Here is a 26337-nt window from a genome sequence, read left to right on the forward strand (position 1 = left end):
TCCACCGTGAAGCTGTGCTACCCTGGGCAAATTCCTTAACCCTTCTGTGTTAAAATGTCCTCCTCAGGGACAGAACTGGCTCTCCAAGGTATTTGAGGAAAATATCCAGTTACATTTTGAGCAGTTTTACTTATACTTCTCATTCATTTAGCATAATTGAAATCTTAGAATTTAAATCTAGAAGTGAGTTAATAGGTCACCTGATCAAATTCTCTTAGATTATGTTTCCCTTGAGGTTGTCTCTATAATTAAGGAATCTAGAATTCAGAAGGATTGTGGATGAGTTTTCCGAAGATCCATAATGAGTGGGAGCAGGATCCAGATAATAATGTTGACATTCTGTCTTCAATTCTGTTGGCCTTTCCCCCGTATAGTGCTGGTATCCAGTGTTCATTTTGTATACATTAGTTGGTGAAATCTCTTACAGTGCCTACATAATTCCCAGAGAGAGAGAGAGAGAGAGAGAGAGAGAGAGAGAGAGTGTGTGTGTGTGTCTGTGTCTGTGTCTATCTATCTTATAGTATGATTATGCTAGTTGGGTTTATGGTTTGGTATATGTAGAAAAAGGAAAATGTTTTCTCACTGTTTTGATATAAAATAAGTTACTTAAAAATTTTCCTGGTATTGTGCTATATGGTGGTTTGAGTTTCATCAAGAGTATAATTTGATATGTTGTTCCCACAGAGAAGTTTAATCATATGTACAGATTTCATTCTTCGAAATTATTTTCAGGTTGCATCAGTGCAATATGTGAATCTCTGTATGATTAATGGTATTTTTGTTTCATATTTTAACCCTAGTTTGAACTTACTTCTAACATCTATAAGTTTTTAATACTTATGTAACTTTATTATTAATATAAATTTTTTTTATTCCTGCTTGATACTGCTTTTTCTTACCATGTCATCTGCCATCATTGACAATAAAACTGCTTCATGAAAGGAAAAAAAATGCTAGCATATTTTCCTCAAGTTATCAGACTATGAGAAGTATTTTCCTAGAAATGTAAAGGGGCTACATTTTGAATATCTAAGAAATCAAAAACGGCAAAGTAAAATGAAGAAGCAAATAGCTCCATGGGTTATCACTTAGACTAGGATTTCTTAGACATGACTTTTTTGTTTGTTTTGCTGCTATAGTTGCTTCTCAGTTAAAGCAAATTATTTTATTGAGTTTTCTCCCAAGTGTGCTGTAGGCAACAATGGCAACAGTGAAAACAATCATGATCCACACACACATATTATCCCAAACATAAAATTACGGATTTTGTATTTTCTTGGTAACCTTAGGTATCTCCACATTTAAAGCTGGTAGAAATACTTGATGCCCTTTTCTGTTCGTATAGTGATCACACAGCAATTATTCATGCTCCACAATGGAGCATTTTTATGTGCATCTTGTGTCTATTCTGTTTATGCAGAATAAATATTTATGTTTTCTCATTTTTCTGAACTAGGAAATACAAATAGAATATTTTTGAAATATCAGCTATAATTTATTGCTTGAAAAGACATGCCTTATACTGATATTGTGTGAGAAAGAAAACTATCTAAATCATTTCAACAGCAAGCTTATAACCAAGATAACATCAGCATTTTCCTTCTTGAAAATGTGTCTTCCATATATTAAAGTAAAAAAACAGGATTTTATTAAAAACGTTTGGGCAAGTTTAACTTATCACAAACCCTAGCATAAGGAAGATTGCGTTCTGTTTGCTAGAAGGAAAAATGATGGGACGGTGTTGCTTTAGCCACATGCTCACAATGTAAGATTTTCACTAAACTCTTAAAATGCAATAAAATATAAGTGAAATCGTTCTTATGTTACTAGCTTATAGTTTTCTACTTTAAGTCCTCAAAAACACATTATTAACCTATCTAAACATATGATATTAACACTACTTGGACTTAATATCTGGTGGCTAACATCATAAAAGCCATGTTTGAAAAATCCAGAATGTTCTTTTCTGCTGAAACACAAAGTGTAGCCCTGTACTTTACTATTGCTTGAATTTTTATTGTACAGTTAAATACTTGGATAGAAAAAAGATATGCACTAATAATCTATATTTACATTTCTTGTATTTGACTTGATACTGACTTTTCCAGCAATGAAAAACAAAATTGCATTGTACTGTGGTTTATAGTGCTAAAATCTTCCTTAAATAATTTTTTGAAGATGATATGTTATAGTAATTTGTAAATAAAATATGTAAACTTTATTCAGCATAAATGTTTTCTCTAAATAACTATGTGGCATTAATTTAATTAATTGGTTTTTATATTGTTCCTTATCTGTGATTTATTTAATAAAGAATTAACTGGCAGATTACTTTAAGAGATGCATTTTTGATGTATCATTTTGTTCTTTATGCAAGTAATACATGTTCATTGTAGATCATATTAAAAATGCAGAAAAATAAAGAACACAAAAGTCATAACTTGCCTTTTGGAGATTACCACTGTTAGCATACTGGCATTTTGTTTTTTCTAAGTTAACATTTATTGCACACTCATCAGAGGCAACTGCTAAGCCCTCAAAATACAGAGCTTGGTGGCACACAACTTTTCCCTCAAGGACTACAGACATCTACATACTGTATAAGAACAGTCTCATGAAAACATGTAAGGGATAGCAGTAATCCAGGTGACAGTAGAGTTTTAAATAAGCCAAAAGTGTAGAAGCTTTAAAGTATAATTAGCCTGAACATCTCATTTCAACTAATATCCCCCAACTCTTAGTCACTAAGCCTGTCGGCCCCCTCTCTTCCCTTCTTCTATTTTTTCTGCGTTACACCTGCAGCTTTCTCACCTCCCTTGCCTCTGGTTTCCTCCTCTTCCTATTCTCCACAGCTTTTCTGGGGAAGCATTTTAGCAAAGCTATTACAAAACATGAGAAGCCCAACTGACCCAATAACTCTACTCAGAAATGTATCCTAAGGAAACAGGGATACCTTCAAATCTAAATTACTTAAGTTATCTTATTATTAGCATAAACATTTTAAGCTTAAATGCTTAACAGGGCATCACTGGTATTTTAAAATACATCCACATAAGAAATTCTTAGGCCAGGTATTGTGGCTCATGCCTATAAATGCAGCACTGTTGGAGGCTGAGGTGGGAACTTGAACTTGCCCAGGAGTTCAAGCCAGCCTGGGCATAGCTTTATCTCTTTAAAAAAAAAAAAAAAAAGAGCGAGAATATTTAATAGCAAGGTAGATAACACATGCGTATCTAACATGTAAGTACTTATGTCATTGCAGCAAAACAGAACATCCCATTCACTCAGTAAAAATGTCCTGCTTTATGTATATCTACTTCAGTGCAATTAAAAAATACTGTAATTGTAATTTCAGAACTTCAGAATTTGAATAGATGCCCTTAAATGCTTTATCTTTTTTCCATATGGGAAAAGAAAATTCCTTTGAAAATCATGTGAAGCTTAGATAAAAATTCCACAACTGTATTCTTCAGGATCACTTTGTAGAGTCTTCTAGAGTCAGATCCAAGGGAAACTTCAGTTCAACCTTTCAGAGAAGACATTCCAGCTCACATGATCTCATCAGCCAACAGAATGTTAGCAATCATAGTGCAAGAGTGAAGAAGCTGTTTCTTTACACAGTTGTTACCCCACAATATTGGCATATTTTTTTCTAGCTTTTCCTCTTGCCATTATTTAACAAATATTACTGAGTATCTTGTAAGTATAAGGTCCAGTGATCATTGCTGGAAATACCGTGGTATTCCTGACAGGGCATAACCCCTGTCCTATTGATACCTATAGTCTGTAAAATATATGTAGACAAGTGACTTGAAAATTATGGAAGAAGAACCCACAGTACTGTTGAAACAAGCAGCAAAAACAAAAGTAGACAAATGGGACTATGTCAAACTAAAAAGGTTCTGCACAGCAAAGGAAACAAGCAACAGAGTAAAGAGACAACCTGAAGAATGAGGTAAAATATTTGCAAAGCATTCATCCGATAAGGAACTAATATCCAAAACATACAAGGAACTCAACAGAAAAAAATTGATTAAAAAAAGGGCAAATGATCTGAATAGACATTTCTCAAAAGAAGACATGCAAGTGGCCAAAAAGTGTATGAAAAAAATACTCAGCATCACTAATCATTGGGGTAATGCAAATCAAACCACAATGAGATACCATCTAACTCCAGTTAGAATGGCTATCATCAAAAAGACAAAAAACCACTGACAAGGTTGTGGAGAAAGAACTCTTACATACAGTGTTGGTGGGAATGTAAATTAGAATAGCCACTCTGGAATTAGTGTAGCCACTATGGAAAACAGTATAGAGGTTTCTCAAAACAAAAATAGAACTACCATACAATCCAGCAAAGCCTCTATTTGGTATTTATATCTTTTAAAGGAAAGGAAATTAGCATATTGAAGAGATACTTGCCCTCTTGTGTTTATTGCAGCATTATTTACAATATCCCTGATATGGAATTCACCTAAATATCCATCAGCAGATGAATGGATAAAGAAAATGTGACATATTTACACAACGGAATATCATTCAGCCATAAAAAGAATGAAATCTTGTCATTTGAGGCAACATGGATGAGCCTGGAGTACATTATGTTAAATGAAATAAATCAGGCTCAGAAAGGTAACTACTGCATAGTCTTACTCATATGTGGAAGCCAAAATAAAAATTGATCACATAGAAGTGGAGAATAGGATTGTGCTTAACAGAGGCTGAGGAAGGTATAGGGAAATGAGGTTAAGAAGTTGGTTAACAGATATAAATTTCCAGATAGGTTGGAGGAATAATTCCTAGTGCTATGTAGCATTGTAGGGTGAGTATGGTTAACAGCAATTTAGTGTATATTTTTTAAAAGCTAGAAGAGAAGACTTTGAATGTTCGCAACATGAAGTAATAAATGAAGGGATGAAAATGGAAGAAGAATATGACATGCTACAACATGGATGAACCTTACAGACATCATGCTAAGTGAAATACACCAGTCACAGAAAGGCAAATACTGTATGATTCTTCTAATATGAGATAGAGTAGTCAAAATCAGAGCGACAGAAAGTAGACTGGTGGTTGCCAGGGGCTAGAAGAATGGGGAGTTTTTGTTTCATGGTTACAGAGTTTATATTTTACAAGATAGATGGAGTTACAGAGATGAATGGCGTGATAGTTACACAACATTATGAATGTATTTAATACCACTGAACTTCATGCTGAAAAAATGGTTAAGATAGTAAATTGTTATGTCTATTTTATCCTCTGGGGACAGGGGAGACAGCAAGGGACTAACCTGGTTTTGATGATTCCCAGCAAATATTTTTGATATTTTTAGAATGTGGTAGGAGTCTTCCCTTGATTCTATTATTCCTACTATTATAGTTGTATGTACTTACTTGCCCTCTTTCTCTCTCTTTTTTTTTTTTTTTCCGTTTTTTCTTATTTGCCATTTCAGTAAGACTCTAGGAAGAAAAACAAATTTTATATATATATGTTCTTTATATCTGAAAAATTCACATTTTTTTGAAAGTCACTATAGTATCATTATTGCTGCTATAAACTTAATAGACTGAAAATTAGCAAATCTCCAAATTGTTAATTTATTTCACTATGAGTACAAAAGAGTTAGCATTTTCAGATTTTTTAAATAATAATACAAAGTTGCTAATTCATTTGTTATAATTTATGAAAGGATTTTTCCAGTCTTAACATTACTGTTGCCTAAAGCAATTAGCACAGTTTCGTAACAAATTTATAGCAGTAATTTTTATTAATATACTTAATTTTATCAGACTATTTAAAGGACAACTTTTCTAATCAAATAACTATGTACTTTGTTAATACCATAAGGAAATACTCTAACAAGCATGAAAAGTAACATGGCTTATAGATATATGGAATATTACTCTAATCCTATTTCATTAAAACAGTGATTAACATCATAGTACACTAAGCCTTTAAATTGCTTTTTCTTTCACTTCTGTTATATACATTACACATTACTATATTTTAAATTTGTTGGATTAATATTGGAAAGTAAACAGGAAAACATAAAAGCATAATTTCTATTCATTATTTTAAAAAGCAAAGTGAATAAACTCATGAATGGTCACTTCTTATAGTAAAATATGTATTTATATATTACAAAATTACATTTCCTTTTTCTCATACAAGATGCAAACCTAACAAAATTATATTTTGAAATCAAAGAATTTTAGTGTGATCTAAGACTATTTTTGAGACTAATACCACAGGAATATCAAATGGGAAGTAACTTCCTTAGAGAGGAACTTCTTCCCTTTAATATTTCCTTTGCCATATATCTCATTCTTTTAGAGGCTCTAACCTTGTCCTCCTTCCTTCTCCAGCTGTTGCCCCATTTCTGTAGTACAGCAACATTTCTGAACAGTTGTCTTCTCAGGACCTCCATTTCCTTGTGTGTTTCTCTTTTTCTTCCAAAATTGGAAATGCTTTAAGAAGTAAGTTTTCAAAGTACAAAATATTACATTGTTCCTGATCACAATTAGCTGGAGATGGTTCTCAGAGCACTAAATTGGAGCTGAGGAAGAGAATTTGTACTTGCCTGTCTGTCTGTGGTTGGGGGTATAATGCAACATATATGCACATTTTTACAAAAGCATTCAGAGAACTCGGTGAGTGTGAGAGTTTTCCTTTTATACATACATTCAGCTTCTTATGGCCATTTCCAGCATAACTAGGACATGTAAATCTCAAATGTAAATTTGAAACGAGAGAATGAAAGATACTCTGCTTACAGTAAATGCAGTGGACTCGTTTTTGTGCAAATAGTTGCCACAGCTCTTGGTTGTTTGTGTCAAATTGAAAGTTAAGAAGCCGGGCTCAGTGGCTCAGCCTGTAATCCCGTGCCTTTGAGAGGCTGAGGTGAGTGGATTGCCTGAGCCCGCGGGTTCGAGACCCGCCCGGGCAACTTGGCGAGACCTCATCTCTACAATAAAATAAAAAAAAAATTAGCCGGGCGTGGTAGCGCGTGCCTGTAATTCCGGCTACCCAGAAGGCTGAGGCGGAAGGATCGCCGGAGCTCAGCAGGTCGAGGCTGCGGTGGGGAGCGGCGACTGCACTCCAGTCTGGGTGACAGAATGAGACTCCAACTCAAAAAAAAAAAAGAAACTTAAGAGACTAGAATAGAAAGCATTTCATATGTTTGGGGGTGGGAGATACATTTCATCCTTTTATCCTTTCTCTATTAAATAATAGGGGGTATAAAATGCAATACTTAAGAATCCCAGAGAGTCAGCAGCTTAAGGCTATTGAGTGATTTTTATGACTCTTTTGGTCTTTCCATTGTGGCTTTAAAGATGGCTGTTATTGCTCCACCTGAGTACTATATCCAGGTTCCTGACATTAAGGAGGAAGGGTGAGATGCAAAGTGGCATCTCCTGTTCCGTCTTTAAACATTTGGCCAGATTTGGTTCCTATTACTTCACAGAAATGACTCTTGTTAATGTCACATACAGTCTCTTATCAAGCTCAATAGTTTTGCCTCTGTCTGAATCTCACTTGACCTCTCAACATCATTTGACAATGTTGACCATTCTCTCTTTCTTGAAACATTTTCTTTTCTTGGTTTCTGTGACCTCCATACATTCCTGATTTTCTTCCTTCATAACTGGCAACGCCTCAGCCTTTTTATGAATTCTCCATCTCTATTCAAGTTGTTTTACTAAGGCTCACTCCTTGCAGCTCTTCTATATTTATATATCCCTGGATAATTGCATGTAGTCTTATCATGTCTATGTGTTACGGACTTTTAAATGTTAATACTATCCATGAACTCTTCACCCAAGTTCAAAATTCATATATGCAAATGTTTGCCTGACATTCACTTTGAATAGCTAAAGATCAGCTGAAACTTAATGTTGCCAACATAGAATTCTTGATTTCTGATCCTTCTTCATTCCCATCACAATCTACTTCTCCCAGTCTTTACCAACTCAGTTCCACCATTTTTGAGAGCCAGAAGCAGAGGAATGATTTCTTATTACTCTCCTTTGTTTCATTCCAAAGCGTGTGACACGTCTTTCCAGTTCCACTCCCAATACAGGACTCCACATCACAGTCATTCCTGTCCTGACCATAGCAGTGTCCTTCATCCTTACTTCCCTAGTTGTGTTTCTGACTGACTTCTACTCTTCTTTCTCTATACTGCCAGAATAAGCTTACAACTTAAAAATCAAATCATATTAAATTCTTGAACTCTCCGATGGCTTTTTACTGCAAGTCAACTACTGTAGTTGTCACACTTAACTTTTCGTATCTCACCAGATACCTCAACCTTTCTGATGCTTGTACATGCTGAGCTTGTTTCTACATTTGGGCCCTTGCCCTGTCCCTTCTGCCTGTGCATTCTCTTCTCACAGATCAGCACATGACTGGTCCTTCCAATCATTATGTCTCAGCTCAAAATGTCACCTCTGCTGTGGAGGGGTTTCCCTGACTACCTTGCCTAAGAAAAAGCATGCCAATGCTTTCTGTTATTTTCTGCTTTTTCACTGTATCAAAATATGAAATTATTTCTGTTAACAGTTTATTGCCTTTTCCTTCTATTAAAATTTTAAGATCTGTAGGGATGAAGACATACTGTTGCCCACCAGTTTCTCCATGTCCTAGAACAGAACCTGGTACATAGAAGACACGTAATCATAGGTTAATAAAAAAAAAAAGAAACATATACATATATATACACATATATATAAAGTTTAACAATTCTTAAATTAGAACAATTAATTTTTGTATTGTAATACTAAAATTATAGTTTAGAAAAAGATGCAAAAAATTGTTTTTATTCTGATTAGAAGAAAAAGCACTATTGGCCAGGAACAGTGGCTCACACCTGTAATCTCAGCAATTTGGGAGGCCAAGGCAGTAGGATTGTTTGAGCCCAGAAGTTCGAGACCAGCCCAGGCAGCATAGCAAGGCATCATTTCTACAAAAAAATCAAAAAAATTAAGCCAGGCATGGTGTTGTACACCGGTAGTCCCAGCTACTTAGGAGACTGAGGTGGAAGGATCGCCTGAACTCAGGAGGTCGAGGCAGTGATTGTACCATTGCACTCCAGCCTGGGTGAAAGAGACCCCAACTCCCCCCACCCCCCAGAAAAAAAGAAAAAAAAAAGCACTTTGTTCAAGCATGTGCATCTGAGCTCAACTTTGGACTATAGTTTTTAAAATTTGCATTCTTTTGAGTGTCTACTGTGTTACAGACATTTTAATAGCATAACTTTATTAGCATAATACTCCTTTTTTGTTTGTTTAAACCCAAAGTTTGAGGTTTGTTTTGAGTTTTTTTCCATGTAGCAGGTAAGGAAACTTATACCAAAGAGTTATGTGCCTTTCCCAAGGTCACTCCAAAGAGTAAATGCCAAAACAGGATCCCAATAGGTCTGTCCAGCACCACAGCCTGTGCATTTTCTTCTGTGCTCATGTAGATGTTTTGAGTAAGAACATCACAATTGTTTTTTCAATGTAAGATCAATTCATAGGGTACACAGGTACATACACAGACTTTTTCTTTTTTACATGCTGGATACCCTGTCATTTGATTTAAAATCATATTGATTCATTATGGTCAATACTGACTCAATCATGACAGACGGTTCCAGACCACAACTTAGGAGACATTAATTTGGATTCTACCATTAATTGGCTCTGGGACTTTGGAAGTTATCTACTCTGAGAATGGCTTGTCTATCTGCAGAGTAAAGAGAATGGATCAAATGATCTTTGATTAGTACTAAAATCTAACGACTCTTAATAGAGAGGCATAGTCTAGAAAAGAAATCTGTTGTAACTTACCTTAGCATCTGATTTATCTTTTGAATGGGAATTGCTTATTTAATATATCAATTTTCTCTTCCTGGAAATACACATAGTGGGTAGTAATCTTGCTTTAACCAGTCTTGAAATTTAGGGAGATAAAGGAATATTGATACAGAATTTAAAAGTTGTGAAGAACAATCTATAGTTTTACTGTTTGTTATCCTCATAGTATCAGTAGAAGTTCTCACTGATTTATCTTGTTGTTTATAGCATGGTATCAATAAATTCTGTTGATACTTCTAAGTATACAGTAAATATGATCATTTTACTTCTTTTACAATTTATATGCTTCTTGTTTCTCTTTTCTAGTTGTGTTGACTTACATCTCCAAAACAAGATGAGATAATAATGATATGCTTATTCTTATCTTGACTTTAACTAACTAGCTTTTGAGATGGAAAACATGTATGCTATATTAAGAAAGTATGATGCAAATAAATACTCATATATAAGTGTAATATTGAAAATAAACTGCAAGTTGTAGAAGACAGACATAGTATGATACATTCATATAAAATGTTGAAGTATAAAAACATGCTGCAGAGTGATTACTGTCCAATTTATTGTACTGGTCATATCTGGTAAGAAGAAGGGAGAGGGATAGGATGAGGAAATATCCAGAGGGTAAAAATAGGTATAGAAGTTATGGTTATGGTTGTGTGTACAGCATTTCATAACAAGTAATGATAAAGACACATGAGGATATTTATGTATGGTATTTTTTTTTAGAGCAGAAATCATATCTGTTTGTTCTCCTCTCTGTTCTTGCCATGTGGCACATAATAGGTATCCACTAAATAGCTGTTGAATAAATAAGAAGAAACAAGAAAGAAGGAAAGGAGGGAGATAGGAAAGGGGGACATTTTTCATTAATTTTCCCTATTCTTTATGTTCTCTTTGTTCTCTTCATTCTTTCACGTTCATCTTTATTTTTTAAAGTAAGGTTTAGTTTAAATGATGCATATAGATTTATTTGTATGTTAGAATTCTATATATTTTCCAAAGATCAAAACATTGCCAGTTTTTCTTAACAGTTTTCCAAAAATGAACATATCACATGCTTAGTATGCTATTGTGTATATGAAGCATATAAAGCACAGTAGTTACGGGATGTGTCACTTGTGTGCTGAACTCTCTAACAATAACAACAGACACCTGCATTCCAAGGGGACAAATGATATCAGTCTTTACTGCCTGCTGTTGTTCAGTTTATTCCTGCTTTAATCAGCCTTTTGAAAAGTCATTGTCAATAAGGTATTTCAAACAATGGCAAACGTGTGAAAAAGCACAAACATTCAAGTGCAGTTTATTTTCTATTTTAAAAGAAAATTATAATAAGCCACATTCTCTTATGTATCTTCTGTCTATAAAAGACATACCAGTAATTTTAAAAATAAGGAAAAGGAAATATTATTAAAGATTCCCTCATAGTGTAATGGAGAGTTACTAATTTTCTGAATAATTATTGAACATCCATATTATGAAAAATAGCATGCTTAGTATTGCTGAAGGTATAAACTGGAAAATCATCATAAAATAGGTGGCATTTGGCCCGTTAGAGTCATCTCCAGATAAGGTTATCAAAGGATAGCAGAGTCCTAAGGACAACATTAAAGATATATTAAATAAGCCGGGCTCGGTGGCTCAGCCTGTAATCCCACGCCTTTGGGAGGCTGAGGTGAGTGGATTGCCTGAGCCCGCGGGTTTGAGACCCGCCTGGGCAGCGAGACCTCATCTCTACAATAAACCAAAAATGAGCCGGGCGTGGTAGCGCGCCCCTGAGGTTCCAGCTACCTGGAAGGCTGAGGCGGAAGGATCGCCGGAGCCCAGCAGGTCGAGGCTGCGGTGGCCGGGAGCGGCCACTGCACTCCAGTCTGGGCGACCGAGTGAGACTCCAACTAAAAAAAAAAAAAAAAAAAAAAGATACATTAAATAAATAAAAGATGAGAGAAAAAAAGTCTCAGAACTAGAAGACATTTAAGAAAGTTGCCAATGTTGGATTGTACTGGTAAGTATGATTTAAGTAACAGAAAACCCAACTATTTAAGACATTTCACACTTTGTATATTCAGAATTGAGAAAACTAGATGATTATAGGGTTGATTAGCTAAAGAAGATCTTTTTATTTGTCTTCTGTCATTATCAGTTTATTGACTTTTAACCTTAGATTTGTCCCCATGGTCTCAAGACGGCTGCAGGGTCTCCAGGTGCCATGTCCTCCCTTCATAATATACAGAGATGAGCCAATAAAAGGGATGCCCCATCTTGTGTTATTTTTTTTTTTTAATGAGGATAGTTCCCCAGCAGGCTTCCCTGCATGTCTTACCCAGAATCAGTGCTTGTCTGTAGTAGTCTGCCATCATAATGATAGTTTGATACTTTTCAAAGAAACTGATAGATCTGACCAGGTTATTTATATGGAATTTACACTACAGTGAAACTTTATTCCTGTAGCTTGGACTATTTATTTAATAATTACTATTTGTAATAAGGAATAGTGATATTTGCCATTTATTTATATAGACCTCAATTTAAAATATCTTTCTGAGTATATGTGAGCATATCTATGTATTTACATAATTACAGAAAAACAAAATTTAAAAGTGAATTGAATTCTATCCTCTTCCAAGTTCAATATTCATTATTTCTAAAAATCTAAGAATACTTTTTAATCTGTAAGAATATGGCCTATTTTGTTTTTTATGCAACTATATGCCTAAAGGGATCTTAAGTCAATTCAATAAATTACGTTTGTCTGATTTCTATACTACATCAATATTTATTGTTCTTATATATTGGTCCTACTAGATTCCAAAGATTATTTTTCTTTCCATGGCACCCTTACACTAAGATTGTAGCTTTACTCCAGGAGAAAAAGCATTAGTTTGCATTCATCTTCAGTGGCAACATCCTATGCACTGCTGGGTAACTCTGGGGAGCACCTCTGTCAGAAATGCCAGTGAAGGTCCGTGGTGTGGTTTTCAGAAATTAATTATTGGTTTTTCCCTAATTATTACTTATGAATGAGTATTTTAACCACAGTTATCCAATTATTTTTTTTACTCCTAATGTCTTTGAATAATGCAACAATTATATTTTAATACAAACGATTGAAATAGCAAGATCAAGAAATTAGAGAGACATAGGTAGAGTTGGGTTCTATTTAATATCATAGCAATGGGTATTCAGCCAAAAAAGCACTGATTTGAAGAGGATCCCCTCCACCTACCTGCCATCAGTAGGCCGGTATAACCTGTCATAACGTTAAGCCTGGATACTGGAGAGAAAAGATCTCATTGTGCTTTCTGGAGGCCAGGATTTGTGCTAGGCTCCTCACATTTTATTTAATACCGTGAGCCATCAAAAAATAGTTGCTACTGTTTTATCGATGAGAAAACTGAGGTCTGGAAAGTTCAAGTGATTTCTTCAAAGTAGTTTAGGATAGTATGGTATTAACTAGGATTTGCGTCTAGGTTTGTCAGTCACTGACCACAAAGCCTAAACTTCCTCTACTGCACAATTGCGTAGAAGAACAGGACAACTATGAGTGTGTTGCAAGTAACCAACCATGAACGTTGTGTAATGCTCGAACCCAAAGAGTGGCCCTGCTGGCCTTTTCATGTCATTTTCCACTGCTTTCCTCTCTCTCATGGACTTTGGCTGGCGTACCCTTCTCTGTTCCCACTACTTAGAGCATTCTGTGACCAGCTTTTTCTTATCTTTCAGGTCTCAATGTATTAATCATTTTCTGGAGGGTGAGGGACTTCACTGAAACTTTTAGGTTCCTCTACTAAAAGTTCCAGAGCACAATATTTTTCTTCCATTGAATGTATCATAATTGCGGTGATACAGTTATTCTAGTAAGAGTTGTTTTAGTCATAGATTGTAAACTCCATAAGGCAAGGACTGTGTCTGTCTTATAAACCAGGTTTTGTTTTGTTTTTTAGCACTAGGCACATAGCTAGTTGATGCTCAGTCAGGGAGCAGTGTATATGTGCTTATGTAGCTTGCTGGAGATCTTTTTTAAAGTAAGATATTTTAAAATGTCATTGTATAAAATAATATTTTTCTAACATCTCATAGCCTAAATTGTGAAATATTGGGAAATACTTTGTATTATATTATTTTTATACTTAAAAATAATTAATAGACCATAGAAACTATTGGCTAAATGAATGCATTTTCATGCAAGCTTGAGAAGTGATTTGATACTTGCCAAGTAACCTATTCTTGTAAATCATTTCAGTACATTCCAATAGATTATTTTCATTATGTTTAAATCAGTTTAAAACAAATAGTCTAAAACATTTAATTATTTTTAATTAAAAAAGCAAAGTAGTAACTAAGATTATTTGTAAATTCAAGATGTGGAAATATGGCTGTTATTTTGGACACATTATAAAATGCCACTATTGGGGAATTTTTTATGTGAAATTTTCTATAATAGTATTTTTCATTTTTCTTGAAGCAAAATCAACTGTTTTTTAATCCATGACAAGTTAATGTGCCATAGGAGATGTGTTACTTAGATATCTAATGAGCTATTAATTTTCAATAAAACCACAAGGATTAATGGGTTCACTCAGGGGAAAACAACATTCAACTTGAAATAAGGATATTTCAGGCAACTTAATCTGTTCACTTGGGAGTAAAGTTTTAAAAATTCACTTTCTAAACATAAGTTTATTTCTGAAAGGTGTGGTTTTTGGTGTTGATCTTATCTTAGCAAAAGATCAGTGTAAGTTACATTGAGAAGTATTTGTTTTGAAAATTCACGGTACTAATCTTTGGGCATGGTGAAAACTATATTAATTTGACGTCATAACCCAACACTGTAGAATATTAATCATTTAAAAGACCTCTTCTTATATATCATCATGGTTCTACTTTCTTTATCACAAATCTGTATGCCTGAATGTACTTTATTATGTACTTTCTCAGTTGCATCGTGAGTATCTGCATGCCTGTCTCCCAGTTGAAGCAGGACATCCTCCAGGCAGTAAGACATTGTATTCATCTTTGTCTCCAGCACCTCGCCCAGTACCTGGCACACAATCATTATTCAATAAATTTTTGTGGGGGAAAGAAAGAAAAGATTCTAGGAATAGCAGTTACTTCAAAAGTTAATACCATCTTTAAAAAGAGAAAATGTCTAGTATGAATCAAGGGGTAGAATATACCTCAGCATCTTCTAAAATGAGAACATTATTTGATCAATCAAGTCTGTCAGTGAATTGCCTTCCCCCACAAAAAAAATGGAAAAGAATTCTTTAGCTGTTGATTGTCTAACATTTTTACTTTCTTTTGACATTTTATACATAATTCAGTTCTGGATCAAATGATACTTCTACATAGAATTTATTTTGTTAAGCACAAATACTGCTTTTCTTCTAGCTGATAGTCAGACATCATTTTGAAACTGCTGGTTAAAGGTACTAAAATAAAATACCAGTATTAATAAGAACATCTGCTACCCAAAGAAACTACAATTGAAAAAATAAAAACCAATCATATTACATTTTGCTATATTGCAGTTTAATCTTGTTTGAATGGTTCTTAAACTGCATGAATTATTAAAAACATGACGATGAGTTTTGTATGTTAAGCATCACTCAGTGTCACTGAATGACCGTGCAATTTTACTAGCAGGTAGTAAATGCCAAGTTACCGTATGGAGTCTGTAATGAACTGTCCATATCATGGAAGTGCTGAAACCTCATTAACCACAACTCTGATTTCCTCTGCATATAATTTTGACAGTTAACTGTATAGTACTTGAAACCAAGGTATTCTTAATTCTAAGTCTGTAACAAAGGTTATTTATCTGTATATATTTTTTATGTTGGGATAACTTTAGATTTTTAAAAAGTTGCAAAAGTAGTATGGAGAGTTCTGATATGCCCCTCACCCAGCTTCCCCTTGTGTTAACTTCTTAGAAAAACCTAAGAAATTAACCTTAGTACAACACTGTTAAGTAAATAGAATGTATTTGTATTTTACCAGCTTTGCTGTTAGTGTCCTGTTTCTGCCCTAGATTGGATCCAGGCTCTCCTGTGTCATATTGTCATCATGTCTCCCTAAACTCTTCCTGTTGGTGGCAATTCCTTTATCTTTCCTTTGTCTTTCATGATCTTGACACTTTCAAAGAGTACCATTCAGTTATTTTGTAGAGTGTCCCTTAATTTTGGTTTGTCTGACATTTTCTCATGATGGGTTTGAGTTTATGGACTGCTGGGAAGGCTCTCAAGACCAAAGGTGATATCACTACTCAGGGCATCGCATCAGGGGGACATGATGTCATCATACATGCAGCACATTACTCATGATATTGACTTTGGCTGACTGTTTCAGGTGGTGTTTGTCAGGCTTCTCAGCTATAAAGTTACTATTTTTCTTTTAGAAAGTAGTTTTAAACCATTTGAGTTTGGGAGACAGTTTGGGGAATTGTTTATTTTTACATCATTTAGGCAGTTTTTAAAATCTGGTGAAAATTTCTTCCTGTAGCCTCAAAATAGTATTTAAGTTTGTATTCCATTGGGAAGTTGGACCTACATTCTGAAGGCTCCTATGTATACACATTAAATAAAATCTCTATGCCTTTTCTACTACTAAAAAAATTAGATAACTAAATAAATAAAATCTGGTGAAACTGATTTCATATTTCTTGTCAATCTAGTGGTCAGTATTTTCATACATACAATAGGTGTCTAGTCTTAGAACTTTTTAAACTTTAGTATTCTGAGACTTGACTCCAAGGAGAAATATAATCAGAGAGATGTCCCATATACATCATACTTGCTTCCAAAATAGCCTAAAGTCCATCTTTGAATGTGACTGGCTTTTGAGATGCATACCTCGACAACTCTGCATAACAAGAATGTTGTATATTGAAAACATCTCAACTAGAAACAGTTTATAAAATCCCTAACTGAAAATCTATTGTCTGGACATTTTATTATTTAAATACTAAGTTGTTTCTTAGTCACAAAATTGTAAGCTTCTAATATTTACAATTTATCTGGCCTCAGGAGTAATAATAGTTAAAGAATTTTGAGTATTGAAATGCTTTAAATCAGACTATTTTATTTCTTAATGCAAATTAGTTTTTACTCTGAATCTTATAAATTTGATTCAGTGGAATCAAGTTACTATATAATTAATTCAGTTTTCATTAAAGGAGTTTGTGTTACCCTTCACTTTCTGAGAATCATTTGTCTATTTTAAAGTAGCATTAAGATTGTTATATTACCATTCATATAAATTCTGGGTTGTTTTTTTACAGTGAAATGAACTATAACTGTACTTTGCTTAGAACATCAAGAGGCAGACAAGAAAATAGAAAATTGTATTTTTAGCATGTTCTCTTATTTCTTATTGTGCAATCAATTAAGATGGCCAAATATGATGATGACTTTTCTAATGGTAGTAAAGAAGTTAGTTTTGGTAAAAATTAACCTTAGAGCCTGACTAAGCAAAAAAATTTTTTTTCTCTTAATACATATAATGCCTGTTTAGTCTGTGTTGTATCAAAATTCTAAGTGTCTGGTGAAGGACAAACAAAATGCTGTCAATATCCTATTAAAGAAGGCACTGTTTCTACAATGACCAATCCCATTATTATGACTATTGCTTATATTAATGAATAACTAAAATATGCCATATATAAGTATACTTTAATTTGTGTAATGAACTTAGTTATTGTTGATTAATTTCTAGTCATACTAAATAAACGATGCATGTATATCTCCAAAAACTTAAATAAGTCAATCACTGACTTGTATTTAACCTGAAAATCTCTTGATTATGGAACTGTAGTTTGACTAGTGATCTTACCTGTCTTGGACATTTTTAGAAATCATTTTTGCCTTATTTTAATTTGGTAGAATTTTTTAAACTTCTAGAAATGTAAACTTGCATGTGTATTTAGGAGAAAAAAATAAAACAATTTAAGTTTAGAAATATCTGTTCTCATTGAGTACCTGTGTTGAAAGTAGAAGTTTATATGTACTGTCTTTAAAAGATAGCACATTTGGACTTTTGAAATGTTGCATTTAATGAGTAGATGATTTATGTAAAAATATTTACTAAAGAATTTTTTAAAGTATCATGTCTTAGTATAGTATAAACTTTTAATTAATATGTATTAGTCATTTGCTGTTTGCATGTGAAAGTACATATATGTTGGCCTATTAAGGAATTTGACAATTTGAGGGTTTTTTGTTTCTTTTTCTATAATCAGTGCCAACTATACACCAGCTTATCAACCTAAATACTTCAAAAGCAGGTAATAACTCTTTTTTTTTTTAATTTTTAATTTTAAAATTGTGGGGTACAGTTAAGGGTTAGGTTTACAAATATGCATTGTTCAGGCATTCTTGTTGATATGGGTGTCTCCCTGTCCCCAGATTCATATTGACTACCATTAGTCCCACCTCCCTTCCCCTCCTTACCCCCCCATAGTTTCCCACCACTGTCAGTCCTTTTCTTTTAGTATTATGATAGATGTTCAAGGTCCACTATATGAGTGACAACATGTGATACTCAGATCTTTGTTTCTGTGAGAAATCACTCAGTATTATAGACTCTAGTTCCATCCAGGGTGTTGCGAAATTCATGATTTTGTTCTTTTTTATGGCTGCATAGTATTCCATTGTGTATATGTACCACATTTTTTTAATCCAGTACTCTTTTGATGTGCAGCATGATTGGTTCCAGGTCCTTGCTATTGTGAATAATGCTGCGATAAACATACATGTGCAGGTATCTTTTTGATAGAGTGATTTGAGTTCTTCAGGGTATATTCCCAGTAGGGGGATTGTGGGGTCATATGGGAGGTCAATATTTAGAGCTTTTAGTAATTGCCACACTGCTTTCCACAGAGGTCACACTAGTTTTCACTCCCACCAACAGTGTAGAAGTGTTCCCTTTTCACCACATCCTCTCCAGCATCTGTTATTTTTTGAGTTATTGATAATGGCCATTCTGACTGGAGTTAGGTGGTATCTCAGTGTAGTTTTGATTTGCATCTCCTTGATGATTAGTGAGGTTGAACATTTCTTCATGTGTCTGTTGGCCACTTGAATGTCTTCCTTTGAGAAGTGTCTGTTCATATCTTTTGCCCACTTTATAATGGCGTTGTTTGTTTTTTTCTTTTCAGCACGTTTGAGTTCCTTGTAGATCCAAGATGTTAGGCCTTTGTCAGACCTGGAGTTGGCAAATACATTTTCCCAGTCTGTGGGCTGTCTCCCTGCTCTCTTGATGGTTTCTTTGGCTTTGCAGAAGCTTGTCAGTTTAATGAGGTCCCACTTGTCTATCTGGTAATAACTCTTAAACCAAAAATGTTACAAATAAGAAAAGTTACCGGTGTTGGGGCTTGTAATGTAGACTTCTAACATATACTTTCATGATCGTTTCCCAGACATTAGAAGTCTACTAGCAGAGAGGAATTTTCTATCGTCAAGACCATAACCTTCTCAAGGGTCATCAAACATACTTACATATACAAACTGATCTGTCTGAAGACAAAAAGACCATTAGAGTAATCTTAGTTCCTTTGGGTTAGCTCCATAAACTGAAATGTATCTTCAGCACCTACACTTCATATCATAGAAGTTGTGCTTTTCTATGTTTATGTAAGATACGGACTTACAGAATTGCATTTATGCTCATTCAGAGTCTGCCCTACTTCATACTTAACACCCTTCATTCATTCCATTTCCTTTCTTTTCTCCTGCCTGTTTTGCCAGACTCCCCTCTCACTCACTGAGTTTTGTTCCCTCTGGTATAAATATGCCTGCCTAGATGGCTGTGCCAGTCTTTGGAGCCTTTCTTCTCAGAGAGAGTTTCTTAATCCCAAATTATGAATGGAAAATTCAGAGTCTTATTTTTAACTGCCCCATTTCTTTGCTACCAAAAGCCATCACAAGGAAATAAATTGTGACAGAAGGAGTTAAAGACTTAGAAAAGCAAGCTTACTCCACTTGATCTGCTCCAGAATTGTGTACAGGAGGGAGGTGTGATTGCTCAAGAAAAGCAGACGTTATTTGTGTATTCTCAAACATTAAATTAGAAACTTATCACTGCCCTTTTCTATCTTATTTGCTATTAGAATAAAAGATATGATTTAATAATATTAGTAAAGGGAGATTCCTTGAGTGACTTCTATTTGAATCACTTGTTATAGGAAAAGTAAAAATTTACAAATAATTTCATTCTACTTCATGACATATATGTTTAAGCTGAGTTTACTAACAATGCCTCAAATTACTTTATTTTATAATATAGCCCTAGAATTGCTAGCTAAATGTGCAGCTTCTGTCACAAGAAAAAAAACTGTACACTTTTTACAGTAAATTTAATTAAGCATTTCTTGTAAGTTCATTTCAGTATCTACCATGGTTCACTAAAGTTGGAATTCAGTTGTAAAATGGTAGATTAATTGCCTTTTGTATTAAATGAAATAAGAATCTCAAATATGCAAAGTCAGGAAATGTAATTGTAGTCTTCAATTGCTTATTCAATGCATTGGAAAACTGAATACAGAAGTATAGGGGAAAAAAAGGCCAAAGGTGGTTAAATGTAGCACATCACACACATTTTGCACTTTACTTAATGATCCAAGTGTTTATTGCTGTGAAGCAAATGCACCATTTAAAGACTTACGGTGGAATTGTAAAACGTTAAAAACTCTAATTAATTTTAGTCTGAAGCACGCAGTGTGCTCATTTTGCCTAAAACATTTTCATTATCGTCAGTATTTTTCCATTATTAAGATAAATTTTTCCTTCATTTTGCAGCACTAGCATATTTTCTGTATTAAAAGCACAGTTTTAAATGTTGCCGAGTGTTATCTGTAGTGTATGTTTTCAATGAATAGAAGAAGTTAGGTTTTGACCACAGATGAAACAATACGTTATACATTGTTTTCTACACCTGTTCTGTAACTGCCAGTAGTTAGAGCAATTGAGTGTGTCTACTTATTTTCCCCTAAAAACTATCTGTAGTTATATTTTTAAAGGACCATTTTTAAAGCATACAGACAACTTTACTAGTTTGAATCCAATTACAATAACTGCTTCTCTGATTAGTCAAAGGAATTTTTAAAATATAAAGAAGATTAATTAAGAAAACAGAAACATTTTAAGTCAGTCTTGTCCACACCTTCTCATTTCATCTTACTGTTGTATCACCATGTACCTTTGCCTGCTGTGAACAGCAAATTTGATAAGGTAAAAACGACTGACATCATTCTCTTTGTAAACATAGATCCCCATTATTCTTACTTATTTCTGGAAATAATTCATGTGGCCACATTACACAGGGACTTAAAAAAAGAAAGCTATGTATTTTTATTATCAAAGTAGAAAAGTAAAAAAATAAGGGAAAGTACAGACAAAAATTAAAATCAATAGCATCACCACTGTGAACATTTTAGGCACTTAGAAAAGGAAATGGAAAGCAAACTGTTTATTCTTGCTGTGTAGGGAATACGAATGCCTTGAATTTTTTTCCTCTTAAAAATGTTTGCCCATACATTTTACTTACTTTATTTAAATTTAGAAAACTTTAAGCAGCCATTTTTATTTTCTGTTTTTATAATCTTTTCATTTTGAAGTAATTTTAAACTTACAGAAAAGTTGCATTGTAATGTAGAGAATTCCTTTTTGCCTTTCATCCAGTCTCCTGTAGTGTTACTGCCTTATATAACCATAGTGCAATTAAAGACACCAGAAAATTGACACCAGGATGATACTGTTAACTACTCTATGGACCATATTCAAACTTCACCAGCTTTTCCACTAATGTCCTTTTTATAGTCCAGGATTCCACACTGCGTTTAGTCACCATGTCCCCTTAGTTTCCTCCAATCTGTGAATCTTGTCATTCATGACCTTGACACTTTTGAAGGCAACTGTTCAGTTATTTGTAGAGTGTTTAACTGATGTTTTCTTATAATTAGATTCAGGTTTTACATTTCGAGGAAGGATACCACAGACCAGAGGTGATAAGATCTTTTTAGTGACTCATATCAGGGACTTAATGTGTTTTACAGGTGATGTTAACCTTGGCCACTTGGTTAAGTGGTATTTCCCAGGTTTCTCTATTATAAAGCATTTATATAACCATCTGTAAAGATACAAGGAACCAATGAGGAAATTTTTCCCTTTGTATTTTCTTAACTGTAAGTAAATCATTCAAGCTTGACATTCTACAGAATAAATATAGAGTGATCTGTACTCATAGACATTTGCATCAAAGTATTGCCTGAGCAATATAAATTCCGGGTACTAAAATAATTGGCCATTGTTTTGAGTTAGCGCTTAGAAAGGAAAAGAAGGATGGATAGATTTTCTTAATTGACTTCAATTCATTGAACTATTCTGAGAACTAAATCACATTTGTAAATAAGGAAAAAGAAAGGGGCTCTTTTATCCTCAATTGATAATATAAACTGGGAAACATTTAAACAAAATCTTGCAAGTTCTTTTCAGTGGTAAGAGGGATTTAGTTTGGATACACATGGCAGGGGTTTTACTTATTTCTCCATTAGAATACCTCTTTTAGTCTTATATTGCCATCTGGAGCATTAGGCTATTATTGCATGGCCCATGTGTGCCCAGAAATTATCATTCTCTGTGCTCGAATTCTGTCTGTGTAAAAAGAGCAAGAAGGCCACAGAACCACTTAAGTATATTTGGTGTAAAGGGTGTTGTGGTTAAATGAATACACATTCTTGAAATTTTACGTGACTAGCAGATCTGCAAGGTTGTTACAAAGTGTTTTCTGGAGTATGAATTAACAGGCTTAGACATTAAGAGATAAGCACGTCTACTTTCCAGTAGCCACAAAGGGTACATTTTCTTGCTGGCATTTTCAGAACACTTCATGAAACAAATGTCAAACTTGTCAGGACTGTCACTAAGAAAATGATCCGTGTAGCAAGGGTCTTCTTTCATTGGGAAACAAACAGATGTCTTATCTCAGCAGAGAGAAAAAAACCTGCCATCTATCAGAAGAAATTTTTGCTTACATTTAATATCCACTAGTGAAGAAATGCTTTGGTAAAAAGCTTCCTTTCTTTGCATTTTTATTCATTATGCAGTCATTTGTCAATGATATTTAATTTTCTGCCTGAGCTACTTGATTTTATTAATCTTGAACTACATATAAAGTTCTTATGACAATTGACCTGTAATGTTATACCCACAAATTAGCACTTCCAAACAAATCTTTCCTGGAGCCTTATTGGATCAAATTTTATCACTTTTGTTTGTGATAAAAATCTGTTACTATTATATTGATGACATTATACCATAACTATCTTAATGTTTCTACTGTAGCAGACAGAGATGACTCCATTCCTCCATAATTCTTTTTGCATCTCTACCACAGCTGTATTTGAAAAAGGAAAAAGAGATCAGCTCTTATTAAGTGACTTAAAGGCATAAAAAGACAAGATATTGTAAGACAAGTCCTTAACATTAAGAAAGATGTGTAACAATTATGTACCTGTTCTGAACAGGAGGCAATGTCAGAAGAGACATGCATATATCTCTTTACTATATTATATTTCTAAGAAAAAATCAGCAACAAAAGGATTGACATATCTTTATATCTTATTCATGTATTAAGCCATATTCAAGTTGAGGGAAGTTTCAAATTTTTATTTCAACTAACAGTGTGGTCTGTAGCTTGTATGAATAGTTAACTATTAGCTGGGCTCGGTGGCTCAGCCTGTAATCCCGCACCTTTGGGAGGCTGAGGTGAGTGGATTGCCTGAGCCTGTGGGTTCGAGACCCGCCTGGGCAGTGAGACCTCATCTCTACAATAAATCAAAAAATCAACTGGGCGTGGTAGCACATGCCTGTAATTCCGGCTACTCGGAAGGCTGAGGAGGAAGGATCGCTGGAGCCCAGCAGGCGAGGCTGCGGTGGCCGGGAGCGGCCACTGCACTCCAGTCTGGGCGAGAGTGAGACTCCAACACAAAAAAAGAAAACATTTGTTGGACTCCAACTAAATACTAAGTGTGTCCTGCTAGATCATAGGAATATAAGACACAGAAGATGGAACCCTGCTTGAGAAACATATTGCCAAATTCAGCGTTACCTAACAAAAAGTTCTTGGTATCTTTACCTGCTAATTTAACACTTTTTGACAGTGTCTCACCTGGAGAAGATAGTAGAAAGTGTAAAGTGAGATTTGCTTTTGGTTAGTATGTAATTAAAATGTAAACTCTAGGAACTTTTGTCTAAAAGTGGAAATCACCTGCTTATGAATAAACTGTCAAGAGTCAGTCAAACATAATCAGAGATCTCTATTCACTAGAAATAAATTGGGAGAAAAAGTAAATGATATATAGGGGCTATCATGCTTGGAAAAATATATTAAAATTACATTGCCAAAATGGTATTCAAAACCCCATCCCTGGTATTCTACAATTATCTAATTCAACTGCATTTGTTTTTATCAAATACAGAGATATGGGGTAATATGTTCGATGATACTGATATTATATCTGATGTCTAGAGAAACTTTAAGAAATAGCTGTTTGTGCTTTAATTAACTCACTGAAGAGTTAGTGCCTTTTGTTTCAATTAATAAAAATAAAGATATTATGTGATAAATCAGAAGTATTAGGACTGCTTTGTACTTGGGTATTTTGAAGGAACGTGTGTGATGAGATAGGTTACAAATTGCAAGATGAAATATTTTTCCAGGCTCTCATTATTTACACTTTAAAGGTCACCATTTCACAGTGAACACAAGATACACTTCCTTCCTATGGAAGACGACATTATGATGTCACTCCATTTCTTCACCATATTCCACTAGAGCCTGCTGTGAATTATGAGGCCACCACTTAGAATCGGATCTGTAGAAGACTGTGAGCATTCTCCAGCCTGACATGCCCATGTTTCCTATTTTAGACCTGACTGATCTTCAGATAACATATGGTGGTACAAGTAATTGGAAAATTGGCAGACCTGTCAAGGAAGTATGCTAGATGGGACAGAAGTGCCATGCTGGAGCACATAACATATCTCAGAAGTTAAATTTATTGTTTTTTATCAAGCAGTGAAGTAAAATATCTGGTTCACCCCTACAAAGAATACTCTTCAGTAGTAGGTGTCTTTAGAGGTAATTTTTAGGGCATTGATAAAATTGGCTTTTAAAAACACATCATAGAAAGTGTTAGTCAATATGTATTATAAAACAACACCCACTGTAAATATTTAAATGTTACATGATTTTACCATTATGTTTATGGTTATTTTCCCCCACGATTACTAGAATCACAGCAGTTCATAGTTTTACAGATAAATACAGTTAAAACATGTTAAGCATAGCTGATTAAATGTCCTAAAGCTTATATTTTAATGTTTTTTAAAATTCACAGGAAGATGAAAATGAAGCCGAAAGAAAAAATATATCTCAGGAGCTCAGCATGGAACAGAAAAATCCAAAGAAATAAAAGATTTTCTGTAGTGTTTTGAAAAGTTTGCAACTTCTGTAGTAGCAGATAAAATTTCTAACTGTAAAATGTTAACTTGTAAAATCTAATTTGCAAAATGTTCTCAATAAAGTTGTTGAAAATGAAATAGGAGCTTGTATTTGAAATTTGTGTGTGTCTTAGCGCAATTTCAACTTTTATGTAAAAGCTGGATCTTTAAAAGTTTTTAAAAGGAGAAAGATGGGCAGTCCCCTCTCACTGTGGGAGCTTTTCTGTCCTCTCAAAAAATCCTGCTTAAAAAAAGAAAGAAAGAAAGAAAAAGAGTATTAACTGAAATTTGGGAACAGGGATAGAGTATTATCTGTAACCTGAGTTTTAAAGCATTTTTCTCCTTACTAGTCTCTATTGTTTTCTTTCAGGGCCTTAATAAGTTCCAGTTATCAATATAAAGAAAAAATAACATAGTTCAAAAATGAACAGGGAACGCTTAGAAATGCAAGCAACTCCAACCAGTCTGATTTCAAGAAACGTATGCATCACACATTACTCTAAGATTCCAGAGACTGACTAAAAAGAAATAACATTCTCTGTGGCAAAAGTAGTGCCGTGACTTTAATTCTTAAAATTTTTTTCTAAGGACCTACCATATGCAGGACCCTATGCACTTTTCCTGGACATTTCAAGAACAGCTTTGGTTTAGGAATTTTCCAGAATTCCTCTGTGCCCTACCCTTATCAGATCGCAGTAACTAGCCACGTCACACTCCCTGGTCTTGACATCCAAGCTGCCATTTGCCAACCGCAGCAGGAACAGTGACTCTACTTGTTTTCTGCTGAACTGAATGTTTTTGGCAGATAGCTTTGTTTTATTATTTAAGGCAGAGTGTCTTGAGATAAGCAGCAGAACTGGGGGTGGGGGGAGGCTTATAAGATAATGTGAGATTGGAATCAGGGTATTTGCCCTATAGCCGTATTTTTATCACATGAGTCTGACAAACTCCATCAGTGTATGACAGTGGGACATGTGCAGCTG

General features: G+C 34.4%; 1 protein-coding gene across 1 annotated transcript in view; it reads left to right on the plus strand.

The window, feature by feature from the left end:
- The window catches only part of PHF14 (PHD finger protein 14), a gene marked incomplete at its 5' end in the record, with an annotated part of 157476 nt that extends 132023 nt beyond the window's left edge, over window positions 1-25453 (plus strand). The window contains one exon of the mRNA XM_008063504.1: window positions 25252-25453. Coding sequence (XP_008061695.1) covers window positions 25252-25326 — 75 coding nt within the window. The remainder of the gene's footprint in view (window positions 1-25251) is intronic.
- Between the last annotated feature and the right edge of the window lie 884 nt (window positions 25454-26337).

The sequence above is a fragment of the Carlito syrichta genome, unplaced genomic scaffold (genome assembly GCF_000164805.1).
Source record: "Carlito syrichta isolate Samal-C Ts95f unplaced genomic scaffold, Tarsius_syrichta-2.0.1 Scaffold306890, whole genome shotgun sequence".
Classification (NCBI taxonomy): Eukaryota; Metazoa; Chordata; class Mammalia; order Primates; family Tarsiidae; genus Carlito; species Carlito syrichta.